At 39.8% G+C, this 15,410-nt stretch overlaps 1 protein-coding gene across 2 annotated transcripts in view; it reads right to left on the bottom strand.

Annotated features, from left to right (window-relative positions):
* The window catches only part of LOC104053655 (lysophospholipase 1), a 47,277-nt gene extending 32,072 nt beyond the window's left edge, over positions 1-15,205 (bottom strand). Inside the window, exons 1-9 of one of the 2 annotated variants that reach the window (XM_064442718.1) lie at positions 15,059-15,204; positions 14,472-14,503; positions 11,248-11,313; positions 9,721-9,768; positions 8,819-8,889; positions 8,182-8,255; positions 7,359-7,460; positions 6,574-6,750; positions 1,479-5,105 (exon numbers count right to left, since the gene is read on the bottom strand). In XM_064442718.1, coding sequence (XP_064298788.1) covers positions 5,052-5,105; positions 6,574-6,750; positions 7,359-7,460; positions 8,182-8,255; positions 8,819-8,889; positions 9,721-9,768; positions 11,248-11,313; positions 14,472-14,503; positions 15,059-15,127 — 693 coding nt within the window. In that variant the 5' untranslated portion in view covers positions 15,128-15,204 and the 3' untranslated portion in view covers positions 1,479-5,051. Of the gene's footprint in view, positions 1-1,478; positions 5,106-6,573; positions 6,751-7,358; positions 7,461-8,181; positions 8,256-8,818; positions 8,890-9,720; positions 9,769-11,247; positions 11,314-14,471; positions 14,504-15,058 lie in introns of those variants that run through there. The other variant, XM_064442719.1, reaches the window with a different exon arrangement.
* Between the last annotated feature and the right edge of the window lie 205 nt (positions 15,206-15,410).

The raw sequence follows: 15,410 nt of genomic DNA, 5'->3' as shown, positions 1-15,410 counted from the left end.
TTATGAACTTCCTAACTGTACTCCACACTGACTTTTGGACATCAGTCTATGGAGACAAGCAGCCTGCTAGTTGCTTTAAACTGCTTGAGGGGGAAGGGCCACTACCTTTACTACCTGTACACCTCATTCCCTCTCAAGTTTCTTCAGCACCTCTTCCCAGATATTCCCAGGTTTTCTCTAGAGTGCCCCCATCTACCTGTACCACTGATCAGATTCAAGTCTTACAGGTAACCTAAGGAGCACATGTAACTCCGACCTGCAAACTGCTTCTTTAATAAATGTGTTACATGGTACGTAGGCTATGCCTAATAGAACTTCAGAGGCTCCCCAACACTGCAGAAGAAGGTGCAGCAGTACACAGCGAGAAGACGAGAAGACTTTGGCTCTTTAGGATAATAGAAAATGTTTTAGTTTCCTCTACCTTTAAAAATTACACCAAATTTCAAGACAAGATGTTAAAATAAAATTAACCCAGACTATTGTCCTGGTTTCAGCTGGGATAGCATTAATTTTCTTCCCAGTAGCTAGTATGGGGCTATGTTTTGGATTTGTGCTGGAAACAGCATTGATAATGTGGAGATGTTTTAGTTGTTACTATGTAGCGCTTACACTGGTCAAGGACTGTTTCAGCTCCCCATGCTCTGCCGGGTACACAAGAAGCCGGGAGGGGACACAGCTGGGACAGCTGACCCCAGCTGACCAACGGGATATCCCACACCATATGATGTCATGCTCAGTATATAAAGCTGGGGGAAGAAGAGGGAAGAGGGGGGATGTTGAGAGTAATGGTGTTTGTCCTCCCAATTAACCGTTACGCGTGATGGAGCCCTGCTTTCCTGGAGGTAGCTGAACACCTGCCTGCCCATGGGGAGTAGTGAATGAATTCCTTGTTTTGCTTCGCTTGTGCGCACAGCTTTTGCTTCGCCTATTAAACTGTCTTTATCTCAACCGACGAGTTTCCTCAGTTTCACACTTTCGATTCTCTCCCCCATCCCACCATGGGGGAGTGAGTGGGCGGCTAAGTGGGGCTGAATTGCCAGCTGGGGCTAAACCATGACAATGTGAAAACAAACAAAAAAACATCAAATCATACTTAGCATTCTCTCAACAAGGTAGAAAAACATAAATTGGTGGGGTTTTTTTCTTGGCAGTAACTACAACTCATTGTTCTTTCGTATTATAGTATCTTGCATACGTTACCATGCAATGCATTTGCAAGAAGCCTCTAAAGTGACTGTTCCACAGCACATGAAAGCTTGACTTTTTTCAGGTAAGTATGGAAAAAGTCTTTAGTACTTTCCCAAACACTGATTGAAATTTATTTCACAATGATAAAAATGGAAAGATTTTACATTTTCCCTAATACAGAAGTAACTTCCAAAGTTAAGACTTCTTACCATAAATAAAATGAGTAAATGAAATTACATCTTAGATGTTTATAATAAATATAAATGGCTTATACTTCATAACACAAAGAGTAAGTGTTCAGTATTTCTTTATCAAATTTAAGATACACAGGCCTTGTACATATGGCTTCATTAGCATCTTACACTGTTCTCAGTCACGTCCGTCAACACAAATAGCACCTCTACATAAAAGATGCATCCTAATGATTTCAATGAAGTGCAGTATACTCCATTAGAGAGAACATGTTTTAATTAACAGTTCCAATACCAGTTACAGTGTACAGTACTTTTACCAATCTACTGTGTTGTAATTATACAAGATAGGAAGAGACCAAATTATACAGCCCTCACCACAGTACAGACCCCAGTACAGTTTTACTTCAAGAATGGCTGGAAGATTTGGCTTACAATACACATTCAACATGTTTGTTAACAGGTGGGCAACGTATTTCAACAAGAAGCCAGACTTCTGACTGCACAAAGCTGCAGGCAAATTTAAGTACCATTTTGAAATTAAAAACACACTAAGGAGTTAGATACTCATTGAAACAAACTGATCTGCAAGCAAGGTATTTTTGTATCGATGCTTTTGTAGGTTTGACAGACCTTTCGGGGGAAAGTCTCACATTACAAAAATTAAACTTAATTATTGGACAGTTTCAAATTGTAGTTTATGAGGATAGGACAATCACATTTAGAACACTGACAGTCCAACTTCTCCATTTTAATAGAATATTATTAAATCCCCCACACCAGGCTGAACTATCATTCAGCCTAAAAATATATGCAATTATGACAATCCCAGTATCAAATCACTTCAGGTAGTGAAGAAGTTCAGCTATAAGATTATACACGCAGCTTTCCAAGTAGCTGTGAAGTTACAAGAGACAGGAGCTCAAGATATATGCTGTAATCTGGGAGGAGACACATAGGCTTCAAATACATCCTTCAAGTTTCCTCTAGCTTCTGGGCTTTTTAACAACCTCCAACTACAATGTACTCCTATACCCCTGCAAAAAAAAACAACCCGAGGGGAAGAGTTCTTCCTAGAATACAGAAACTCAGAGTAAGTCACAACGTTTACTTTGGTAACACAGCTCTTTGCAGATAAAGCAAGCCAGCAAAACAACAGTGTGAAGAAAATCTTGTTATAACAACTGAATATTTGAAGAAAGTTAGCACAAAGTATTTCTAGAAAAACATCTGAAAGCGTCATGGAGACAACAGTTGAAGCTGACTTGGGTTAAAATACTTAAGTACTAGAAACTGACCACAATCTGTGAACAGAGATTCTTCACCAAACGAAGAAAGTAACATACAATAAAGCTAGGACTAATCTCATTTTAACACCTTAGAAATATTCTTTATACTCATTCCAACAGAAGAAAGAATATATGAAATGAGCACATAGTCAATTAGAAGTTGAACAAAACAGCTGAACAGGATTATCTAAAGTTTACAAACAGAGCAGGAAAACAAAGGAAAAATTAGCAGCTTGTGCAGAACTTTGGCAACACGCCAATATTCAGGGGATTATTTAGACACCAGGGGAATGAGGATAAATCTAAAAACTAGGAAAAATAACGTACAGTCTGCTTACCAAGTTTGCAATTCAGCAGGACTGCAAAATCAGCTAATGCAATTTGGGAACGACTCCAAGCCAGGGCATAGTGGTTTCTCAATAGAACTTTGGCACAACTACAATAAGAATATTATGGTTTCTTCTGTGAACTAAATTAACTGAAAGACAAATTGGCAGACCTATAGAACAGAGTGACTGAGGGAAAAGACTAATTAAACTTCAAAGTTAATAGACATGCCCTCTAAAACACACAGATGGAGTATCTAGAAGTGTTTCAACATCATTTAGAAAAAAAACCCCTCCTTTTCAGTTTTACATATTAAGAGGTGTTTAATAACCCAGAGAAACTGGATTAGAAAAGAAAAACAGCTTTCAAAAAATGAAGTGCAATACATATCAAAAAATGCACTGAAAACTGAGGACTCACACTATGTGAACAAGTCAGATTTCTGGCAGCAGCCATGTTAAAGAAGGGACATAAAGGCGTAATTCCCCATTTATGCATTTGTACTGGCAGATGCCTCGGACACAAATCCATATACACCTTAAGAGGATTAAGCTGGGAGAGGAGAAAGTACCTTAAATGCAGGTATAAAGCACAGTGCTGACACAACAGACGCATCCAAAATAGGAATATTCTTTGCTTGCCAACATATTATTAGTATTGAACATCGTTACGCAGCATATTTTTTAAACATTCCTAGTGTGGTGACGGCATCTGAACTCTACAGAACAGCAGCTGTTTCCAGAAGTAAATTATGGCTCTTAACTGCAAAAAGCTCTTGAGTGTGCATCAAGTTCTGTAACCCAGTGCGTTCTAGAATTTTAAGCTTCTGAAAGAAGATACATTCTGTATCTTTTAGATTGACTTTTTCCCCCCCCATAGCAGGCTTTCATATTCCTAGGCTATACTGATCTAGGGAAATGGAGAATGATGTATTTGGAAATAAAATTCTTTGTTCTTTTTCAGAAAAAAATCAAGTCTCAACATGCAATAAAAGAAAGTATTAGATGCTATCAATTTAAAGGTTAAGCTATATCCCAACTGCCCTTTTATTTCTATTAAAATAATTCAAATTAGTCAATGTCGGTGTTACAGATGAGACTTACAATACACAAAACTACACAGCTGCATTGTTTTCAGTTAGTTACTCCAAAGCAGACAGAAAAAATCAAAACTACATGCTGGAATTGCTTGTGTGAAATATATCAACATTTCTACAACAATGAAAGCTACAGAGACTAAGGCACAAGAATATTCAGTACGAAAACATTTTAAAATGAAACTCAAATTAATCCTATGTGCTTCTTCAGAATCCTGTTCCAAGTCAGCATTTGATGTGAGTTTACAGTCATCAAAAAAAAAAAAAAGGACAATAAGCAACAAATGATGTTCTAACAAGGAATGAGTCCCTTTAGAATTTCCACAATATCTACCTATATGAAAACAGTTAAAAATTGAAGTGGTTTAAATATAAGAAATACCTTCGATCTTTGCTGACTTCTAGCCATTCTAGAACAACCTTCCTTACCTGGAGTAACAATTAACATTTAATATTAAAGCTTTGTCCTTGGTAACATTTATTATACCATCATATGCCCACTATGTTACATATTGCATACTTTATTTACCCATTACACAAAATAAATGTTTTAATATGTTTTCAATGAGTATTAAGAACAAATCATGTCTCAAGTATAACTAAACCGGTCACATTTATGTTGCGTGCTTCAACTGAGCTTTTAATTACTTGTACAAATAGTTTAAAACTCTGCAATCAAAAAAAAAATCAGACATCTTAAAACATTATGCTTAGGTTACATTCTGTCATTGTCACCTAGCTGCCTTATTCAGATAGTTCCACCAGTGGATGATTAACACTAAAAAGATTATAATTTATTGTACATGTGTATTATTTAATCCCCATCCTAAGTATAAATTTGCAACACAGTAATAACACTGCAGGTATAGAAGTAATGTTCCTGTCAGGCCTATGAGAAGATTAACGCTCTACCACAGTTGATGCTGGTGTATTTATATAGAAGGCTTCTCACATATCATTTCAGTCTACAGGAGGTAGGTGTTTGTCGATGAACTGTTTTACATCCATCATCTCCTGTTTAAAGATAAAAGTATGTGTTAGTTGAAGTTACTTATTAATACATATTCAGCTACATGAAATCACGTTTCAGCATTTTAGTTATAATGAGCAGCTGCACTAGAAATATTGAGTAATTAGTTACTTGATAAAATCATACCACTTTGCACACAAGTCAAGGCTGATAACTCTTCAAGGCGCTATGCACTCAGAAGAGGCTAAAATACACGAAAAATCCAAGACTGCTTTTTCTCTCTCTCTATGAAGTTGAGCTGGCAAGCTACATATCAATCAAGTGCCCTGAACACCACCAGGCTGAGCATGGATAGGATTTGAACACAGCTAAGGCCATAGCTTCATGTGTACTTTACACTTTTCCAAGTTTTCATACAAGCAGTGTGAAAATCCAGCAGATCCTGCTACTAACCATTCAGTTTCACCTTAATGATGCTTCCTTCTTTAAGTAAAAGCAATACAGCAAACTAGACTGGGAAAACAATCCATGTTGAGAATAATTTAAATTTTTTAACTGAGTCAACGTTGTAAGAAAGAGCACATTATTAATATATTTGTATGACAGCTCAATACTATTACTGCCTAAATGCAATACAACTGTGTAAGCATCCCAAAGAGGTTATCCAAGGGTACAGTTCCCACAAGATGCAGCAATCCAAATTAACAAAGCTACCGCTGCTGACAAATGGCAGACTTGTTCCTTGCCTCCTCTTTTGTTTCTTACTCCTACCATTTACTTTGTGAGAGTTGTGATGTTTCAACTCACTACAGCTGCAAATACTGCAGCCAGCAACTTTTGCCATATTAGCAAGTTCAAATGGTTCAAAGAAGTTCCTGATCAGCTCCAGAGCTGGTGCAAGAAGGAAGAGAGGGCCACGACGTCAAAAGCAGAGGGAACTAATCCACGCCTTTCTGGCAGCATCAAGCCATTACATCAGCTCAGCTGCCTGCTGAGCCAGAACCATAAATACAGGTCGTTAGACAGCCTCTTCCATAGCGTCAACCCTCCCTCTCCACTCCTTCGATGTCTCCATCCACCAAACTAACAAGATTTCTCTCCCAGCTGGATTTATGCTGTGAGAATCTGCCTTCTAATTCAGCAATGTTTTTTAGTAAGCAAATAATAATAATTAGGGGGAAGGTGGAGAGAAGAAAAAGGGGGAAAAAAAAAAAAGAGAAGGGTATTTCATAGACCAACTAGCCTAGTGCCAAAAATACAATCTTATGGGGAAACTCCCACTAGTCATATGAACTTCTGCCTTGGATGCTTTTTCAGCCAGGCATTAAGTTACTCTCTAAAGTAAGTCAGTAGCATCAAACACTTGTTATTGAACAAACACACACACACACACACACAAAAACCCACTCAAAACACAGTCCCAAAACCCCCCCCACCCAATACATTTTTGTTCTGAGGGGAATAAAAAACCAACCATACCCAAACTAAAACAGTGTATATTAAGAAAATTACCTCAATACATGAGCTATGCATCATGCCAGAGTAAGTTCTGAAGGTTACATTGGCTGGGTTTATCATACTCTTTAGCTTCTCAACAGTGAGAGAACCAAACATTAAAGGCACCAGTGGGTCACAGTCCCCATGGCACTGAAGAACAGCAATCTCCTTGTTGACACCACTGAGAGGGCCCTGTTAGGGGAGGGGGGGATTAGAGGGGAGAAGAGAAGAAAGAGACAGTAAGTGGAGGTAAGGCTAACATCACTGAGACAAAATAACCCCATGGTACTATGCCCTTGTGGCATAACAAATAAGTTGAATTCTGAAGGAAAAAACCACAATGTATAGTCTGCAAGTTCCTTATGAAGTAAGCTCTGTGCCTGACAAAACATTAAGTTCAAAAACCTGCAAATAAAATTTTGGCACTAATTTCACAATGGAAGAATATGATTTCTGGCCAAGGAAAAAGCCTGACACTGTTTAAATCCCTAGTCTCTAATAAGATAGTGCCTTGCAAATGGAACAAATGGCAAATAAAAATTAATCTTCAAGGCAAGTTTGCTGTATGCTTTAAGTTTCCTAGAAATGTTGTTTTAGGCAGAGATAGCTACTGAGTATTTCCTCATTTTTCCTACTTGCCAAACCCTAAAACTCCAGGGCTCTATTTTAAAAACTTCTGAGTTATTGAACAATTGCCAATATTCATTAATAATGATGGCCGCTAATTCCTGCACAACATAAAATCTTCAGATACGCTCGGTCCCCAAGTGCAAATTAGGTCAGGAAAGAAACATAAATACCTGAGGAAAAGAAGACCGTAGAGGAAGCCAACAGCTGAGGGCTACAACACCTGCTAATTTTTGCTGTGTTGTAAGAGCTGTATACAATGATAAAGCACCTCCCTAAGATAAAGAGATATAAGTATTAGAAAGGTGATGGTAATGTTCCTTTTAATGCTTGTTTCAACATCTCTGGTTTCTCCTTTAAAGATCTTTTTCTATTCTGATCTATTCTTCCTTAGAACCAACACTAAGGCCAGTATTCCCGTACATTTATTTTGCTTCCCACCCACCCCGCCCTTCAAGTCCATGTGATCAATTCAGAAGTAAAACAGTAAATTTACTATAACTAACAGCTGGGGAAAAAACCTAAATAAACCGTGAAATAAAGCACTATCACTCATGACAGTATTATCACTACTTAATATTTTAATTTACTTGCATACGAGCTGGGGAGTTGGCGTAATCTATTAACCTACCTACCATAGATGTTTGACAAGTATGAAGGGAAGAATTTCCCAAATCCAGACCATCAAATATCTACCAAATTGAAGTTCAATTAAACATACTAGCAAGATTTTCAAGCAAACCTAGGTAAGTTACATGCATGAAGACTTTAAGCAGACTATTAAGTTTAGTAGCTTTTTTCCACATGCATGTTCATTTTCCAGTGAAAAGTAATTATTTGCATAAAACTAAAAAAACCTCATTTGTTAAAGCAAAGGAAAACTGACACCTTAAAATTTTAGATGCTCTTTTCAATTCAAGTGTCTGGATTTCCCACGTAAGGAAAGCTAGGTTACCTCCCTAGAAAAAGACACAGTTTTTTCCAACCATACCTTACCTGAGAAAAGCCTCCCAGAATAATTCTATTAGAAGGAATTCCATTCTTTACTTCTTGATCTATCAGTGCTTTAACTGCAACATAAATAGAGGCCCATAGTTAAAAAACACTCCATTCATAGAAAGTCTGGAAGAGGAAAGAGACCACTTCCTTGATGTCAGCAGAAAGCTAGCGGAAGGAAAATCTAGTCTGCTATACATTAAAAAGTGTCAAAAGATCTAGAGCATGATCAGAAATTTCAGTGCCACTGCACCATTTCCAAAGAGAAAGACATGAAAAAAAGTCTCATGAAAGCCCCATTGCCAGGAAGACGGCATCCTCTTCTAACTATCCAGCATCAACAACAACTGAATGCTCGTACAGCTCTAGCCTGCAAGTCCACTGGTTCCCATGTACTTTTCATATTTAAGAGTATGAAGTGTTTGTACTGGTGAATTACTCTACCTACTCATGAAGTTTAAAAAAACCCACAAACCAAACCATGCACTTAGCTAAACTTTGATCAGCAATAATACAATATATACATATTACTTTCCCTAACAGTTTTGCTTTTGGAAAAATCTGTTTCAGACTGATAATGCATTTTTAAGAATACACGGAAGTACTTTTAAGCCATAAAAGGTATTCCTAAGCATACCATTCTCCGCTGCCTGCTTGATCCCAACTTCATCTTCCTGTGAATCTGGAGAAAGTCCAATGATATCAAACCTTACAAAAATATCAACAAAAGAATTACTCATTAGAGCATCCATTCCACTTCCTTAAAACCCAAGTAATAAAATTCGGATGTTTTCCAGACAAAAATGTTAGCTGACTTATTAGTTAGTACCAACCACCCATAGTTTACAAGAAATAGTGGGCAATCTGTGAATGCAGCTAAAAGGCTAAATCTAGTCAAAGCAGCTTTTCTGAGTTTTGCTATCTTATGTAATTTACTGCAGATTAAGGAGCTCAGGTTTGTTATTTGTCCAAAAACATCAGCAGGAATTTCAGTTTATCAGTCACATGTACAAAATCAAAATACCATTTGAAGAAATATAGGAAAAACAAATGCAAGTTACTTGAGAAAAAAAAAAAAAAAAGAAGAGGACTGGTTTAAGACCTCTGAAATCTACCATATTTTTCTTGCTTCCTATTCAGAATGGATATTTTAACGAATAGTTTCTTGATATCCTACTGACCCATCAAGTATTACTTACTAGTAGCAGTAACGTTTCCACTGCAAGTCTCTACTATTACCAACCACGCATTCACACAGACTACAGACTATATTTGTAAAATAAAGTGGGTTTTTTTTTTTTAAGACATACATACAGATTAGCCCTGAGGAATAACCATTACCATAGGTACACAAGGAATTAGAACGTGCTCATGAGAGCCCTTTTATAAGAACAGAACTAAGGCAAAAAGCTTTGTATACTTACACCTCATTAAAACTAGCCATTCAGGTTGTTCATGCTTTTTAATTAAGAACAGTCAGTTCAAACCCCTAGATATCTTTGATTAGAATCGTCTGCAATTGTCTGAACAAATACTTACCATGACGGCATAGCCATGTTCATGTTCAAAGAAACTGGCATAACTGGCCTAGAAGTGAAAATGGACAACACCGACATAAGATATATGAAATTTAATAATGCAGATGCAGTTATGTCATGAAACTACATATCCCTAATTCTGTCTTACTTTTAAACCATAATTAACATTGGCTACTTTGTAGCATCTCTTCAAGAAATCTCTCTTGAAACCTGCCAGCCCAAACATTTAATATTCAGAGCTGAATTACCACTCTCCATGGAGAGCAAGCAAAATGTAATGGGCTGCTTTATATAAATACGTGCATGCATATATATATATATATGAGATAATATGTGTGTTTTTTATATCTATATATATATGTACCTCATTTAGTTATTTCTAAGTAACAGTTAGTTACCACAGTTCCATACACATGCTCAGTGGATGAAGACACCTCACACAGCAGCACCAGCAAACCTAATGAAGCAGCCAAACGCAGCATAGTGCCGGATACGAGTCTGGCCACACATGCTTCTCTCAACAGCATAACCTGCTTAAGCAGTGCCTGCCTTCATTCCAGGACACATTCCCACCCTTACACTGCTGTATGGCATCTTTTCAGACATAGCATGACAACTTCAATGGACCATGCCACGGATCAAATCTGGCTATAGTTTTAATCTACTGAAATTGAGGAACAAAAGTTCTGTGGGGAAAGACTGAAAGAAGTCAAAGGGCACACAAAAAGAACAGCAGATTTGCTAAGCTCTTTCTGAACAGCTCAGCAAAGCACGGCCATGTGATAAAATAAGTAAATCACAGCCAGTAATCAGTAACACGCCAAAACATTGATTACTTATCTCCCTACCATCCCTGCTCCACACCTCCCAAGACTGCTGGAGCAAAAGACAATCTGAATTTTGTGTTAGAATAAATTAAGGTTATACTTAATTAGTTTTTCTATCATTAAGTAAATACTAGATAGTTCTTAATGCTTTATTTACTGACTCCTGACCCTGCTCAGAAGTATTTCACTTCTCAAATTGCACAAAGACAGCTCAAAACCCAAAGCATTCTATGATTCTGTGAAATTGCGTTATTTGCTGGAAATATGAATCTTTGAAACTTGCTGTAGGTAACAGGGAAATTTCACCTACTATACATGCACCTAATACAAAGTATATTTAATGGTCAGTAAAACACAAAAAATTACTCTTGGGGGGAAAAAAGCAACAAACAGTGAAAAAAAAAACTTAGTGAAAACTAAGTCAAAACAATCTAACTTTGCACATAAAACTTTCCAGATATTTTCAGTCTGAATTAATAACAAAAACATTGTAGGAATAAAAACGCAGTTTTGCCGTGAAGTAAATCACACAGCAGTTCCTAAAAATAACAAAAGATTTAATAACATCGAAATTATTTGAGTTTTTTATATAAAAACGAAATGCAGAGCCATCCAAATCCCATTTGACTTCATCATCTGTGCAAGTGTCTTAATAAGTAACTCTACAGAAAATTGTAAAACAAGAAAAGTTACAAACTTACGCGTGTGGGCAAATGTATTTCACATGGGGGCTTTTGATACCTGCAAGCGCTTCTGACCATCCATGCCTGTTAACAAAAAAAAAAAATTTAAATGGCATTTATGTTTTGGCTTAGCTCTTATTTCTGTGGTTATGCAACAGCATGGACCAAGTACAAAATATGCTGAATTAGATCAATATAAACACATTTCTAGAAAATTTTTATATCAACCGCAGTATGCTATGAATATAGTATTAACCTTAAATGGTTTGTTCTGCCTCTGAATATTTGCTGCATATATACAGCCAGGGACACTTTACCTAATTTGACTATCACAGTTGCAGCACAGCTGCAGAAATACCACTGTGGCCCTAAGCAAAGCCTGCTCTGTAACTGGGTGGGTTTATTGACTTGGGTGCTACAACATAAGAACACAGGTATCCTGCTTCCAAAGCAGCTCTAGCCCAGAGGCTGCTTTGCTGCTTCTGTAGACTTAAAGCAGCTTCTTTCACAGCAGACTCCACTTTTTCTGCACCAAATTCCTTGACACGGGAGAGAAGCAAACTGACATCTAAACTAACTCCAGATGGAGCCAACCTAATCAATCAGACCTATTAACTTTGGCTCAGCTTGAATGCTCTCAGATTCAGGCAGTCCTGAACAACACTCCCAATTGCAGGTAGTTTTTTAATCTCAAGCACATGCTGTATGAATGCACAGAACAACATAAGATCTGCACAGCACATCAGTTAAGCTTCCTACAAACCAGAAAACTGGAAAGCATAATTTAAATGAACAGCTCCGAAAGACTCACTCCAGAGCTCATCTGGGCATGAACCAAACCGGACCCAAATCTGAACCTGTGCAGAACCACTGCCTGTGCCTGCACTTTGCTTTCCAGAACACTCAATAGTGCCTGGATGTCCTGATTTTTCTCACTATTCAGTATTCCTAACTCACCCACTAAACTAGATACTGGGAAGTTGGTTCTAAGCAGAAAACACCTGTAACAAATTCATTGGTGACACAGCGGAACTAATCAGACCAACAGCAGACATGCCATAAAAGCATGTTTGGTTTAGTCTTAATTATAATATCATCTGAAAAGTTAACATATGCTCCCTAAAGTTAAAGACGTTTCAAACACACGGACAGCACAGATATCTGAAACACCAGCTGTATATCTCAGCCCACTTCCTACTGATACTTTTATATACACCATTAACAAATCACAGGTGATATTACTTGCATAATACTTGCAGTATCACAGAAGGCCAAATAAGAATCTAAAGGGGAAATACAACTGAGGAAAAACTAGTTAGATTAAGAGTTTGGGGACTTTTTTTAGCCAACTATAAAGATTAATTTGACAAATCTGGAAAGCAACATTGTATGCACATTTACGCAGACTCTTTCTAACAATCCTCCACGTTGTACCTTTTGTTCAGATTTTGACAAGTATGTACCAATCATTAAGTGCCATTTATATAGGAACTAAGAGAGAAAAAGAACATAACCTCTATTAGATGCTTCTCAGAGTAAGAAAAACACAGCTGGTAATCGGAAGTGAGCAATTTAAAAATTCACGTGAAGTAGGACAGGTCAGTTTAAACAGTGGGAAGTTATAAAATTGTTAATTAGTTCTCTTCAGCCAATTCTTTTTTAGGTCACTACTACAGCTTTTTTGGAAATAAAATGGCAGCATGTCAAAGGCAGTTTCACTTAATGTGATCTGCTGTGGACTAGAGGAACAAATACAGCTAAATGACTGTATTTCCACAGAGTTGTTAGGACTTGCTAATGCATACATTCCAGGATGCTCAGAACATTTGCAAGCTTGAGGGTGGGTGTTAGCTTTGTCACCAAAATGGAATCACCACATTTGTGTAAGGAATACAATTTATGTTAAAGAGCAAATCTCTTGTGGTTTTTTTTCCCCTTGCCAAAACCAACATCAACCCGATTTGCAAGAACTCAAACCCCAAAGACTCAAAAGATCCTGCAATCACTTGCTGGACATTTGGTGCCAAGATGCAGGAAGCACTGCTGCCTCAGCTGCCTCCTACCAGCAGAAAGGAAGAGCGGTAATGCAAACAGGGTGGTGTGTCAGCACAAAAAATGCAAGCAGACATCTCCACTTGTAGAATACTGCCAAGTGCATGGACTTGGCTCTTTTTAACTTATTAAGTGTCCAGGTTACGCAAGTTTCAATTTTGAGAGCTGACTTTTTTTTTTAAGTTCTTTAGAAAAAGTTTATATCTTAAACATTGCAAGTTTCAACCTAGAGGCATCATTCAGTCTACAGGTAACAAAAACAGAGTTTTTAAAACAAACGAACAAAGAAAAACCTATGTAATTTTGCCCATAAGGGAGCACAATAAACAAAGCATTCATGCTACTCATTTTCAGTATCTAAATGCCAATTCCTTTAAAGTCTTCTACCAAAAAAAAAGGGTTTCAACACACTCCTAAAATGTTAATTCAGTAGCTTTAATGGATGTATGTTTATATCTCAACACACACAAGCTTCAAACAAAAACATTACAGAACACCTCCCAGAAATTCCCTACTCCTTCCATTTCTATTTGAACATGGAAATAACAGTAACAAGGCAAAGAGTGTATTTCACAGCTTGTTTGGCTTTTTTTTTTTCTGAGTCTGAAGACCATATTTCAGTTAGAGAAATCTGTAGACATTAGGTGACTGCTTAGGAGTTTGCTTAGATAAATCAAGTAAGCCTGGATTTTAAGGTGTGACATACTGAAGAGGAAACCATGGCCTAACTGCACCTACTAGCAAACCAGCAATCCACAAGGCTGGGGAAAGAGGAAAGGGGGGGAAAAAAAAAAAAAAAAAAAAAAGAGAGAACTCTGAAAGAGAACTCTAAATTCAGACAAGCACAAGAATAACCAGGAACCCGCTCTCGGGAAAGCCAAAGATCAGAAACCCATAGGCTTCTTTTACCACGTTTGACTCAAGAAAAAAGAGGGCTCACATTCAGACCAAATTAGGTAAGTGATTGAAAAGAGAGAAGCGTTTGATGACTTATGCTGGGAAGTTTTAAGTGAACAGTTGTCACCACCATTCCAGCATACATGAAGTTTCCTCTGTTGTTAGCCTCTGCAGTCGATTATGGGCAAAATAAGAAGCTTAAGTAACTTTTAACTGCTCACGTCTTTAAAACATGGAGGCTTGTATTTGAAGCTACGATAACTGTTAAGCACGTAAAAGGTCAGAATACACACCCGGTATCTCCCAATCCATGAAGAAAAATGACCTAAAGGAAAAATAAATTAAAAACAAAACACCATAGCGGTATCAGATCAGCGAACTGGAAACGCAGCTAACCCACGCGCTACGGAGGCCCACGCAGCACCACGCACGGCGCGGGGCACGGCACGACTTTCTCGGAAGAAAGCCCCGCGCCGCTGCTGCCGCCCCAGCCCGGCTCCCTCGGGCCGGCTGCCGCTCCCGCCCGCCCCGCCGCCATCAGCGGGCGCACCCCGCCCCCGCCCGCCCCACGCCGCCGCCGGGCCCTCCCCGACACGAGACCCGTGACCTTCCGCTGCCCGTCGCCGCGGGAGCGGGACCCCGCTCCCCAGCCAGCCCCTGCTCTGACAGGAAACAAACTAACGGGAGAGACCCGCCGGCCCGCCCGGGCCGCCCCGTCGTACCCCCTCGCACCGGGCAGGCGCCCCCCGCTCAGCCGGGCCGGGCCTGACGGCGGCGGCGCCCCCCGCCCGGGGCTGAGGCCGCAGCAAAGAACAAAGCGGGGCTGGGGGACCCTGGCCGCCGGCGCCTCCCCGCGGCTCGCCCCACCTCCCGCACTCACGGCAGCCGTCGCTTTCCTGGCGGCCGGGACGATGGCGGGGAGCGGCGCCGACATGTTGTTGCCGCACATACACCGGGGCTGCGGGGCGGCCAGCGGGACACCGGCCAGCAGCGGGGAGGCGGGGCGGGCGGCCGGCCAGGAGGGCGGGGTGGGGGGAACGGGCCTGGCGCCCACAGCCCCTCCGCCTCGCCCCGCCCCTCTCGAGGCCGTCCCCTCACCCGATTGGCTGCCGCCGGGGCGGCGGGAGCGGTGGCCCCCGGGTCGCGCGGCTGAGGGGAGGCGGTGGCGGTCGGCGAGGCCGCCCCTGGGCGGGAGAGTACCGTGTCCTGAGCCGAACCGGGGCCGCCCCCCT

Source organism: Phalacrocorax carbo, chromosome 2 (assembly GCF_963921805.1).
Source record: "Phalacrocorax carbo chromosome 2, bPhaCar2.1, whole genome shotgun sequence".
In the NCBI taxonomy this organism is placed as follows: domain Eukaryota; kingdom Metazoa; phylum Chordata; class Aves; order Suliformes; family Phalacrocoracidae; genus Phalacrocorax; species Phalacrocorax carbo.
This window is presented reverse-complemented; position numbering and strand designations above follow the sequence as displayed.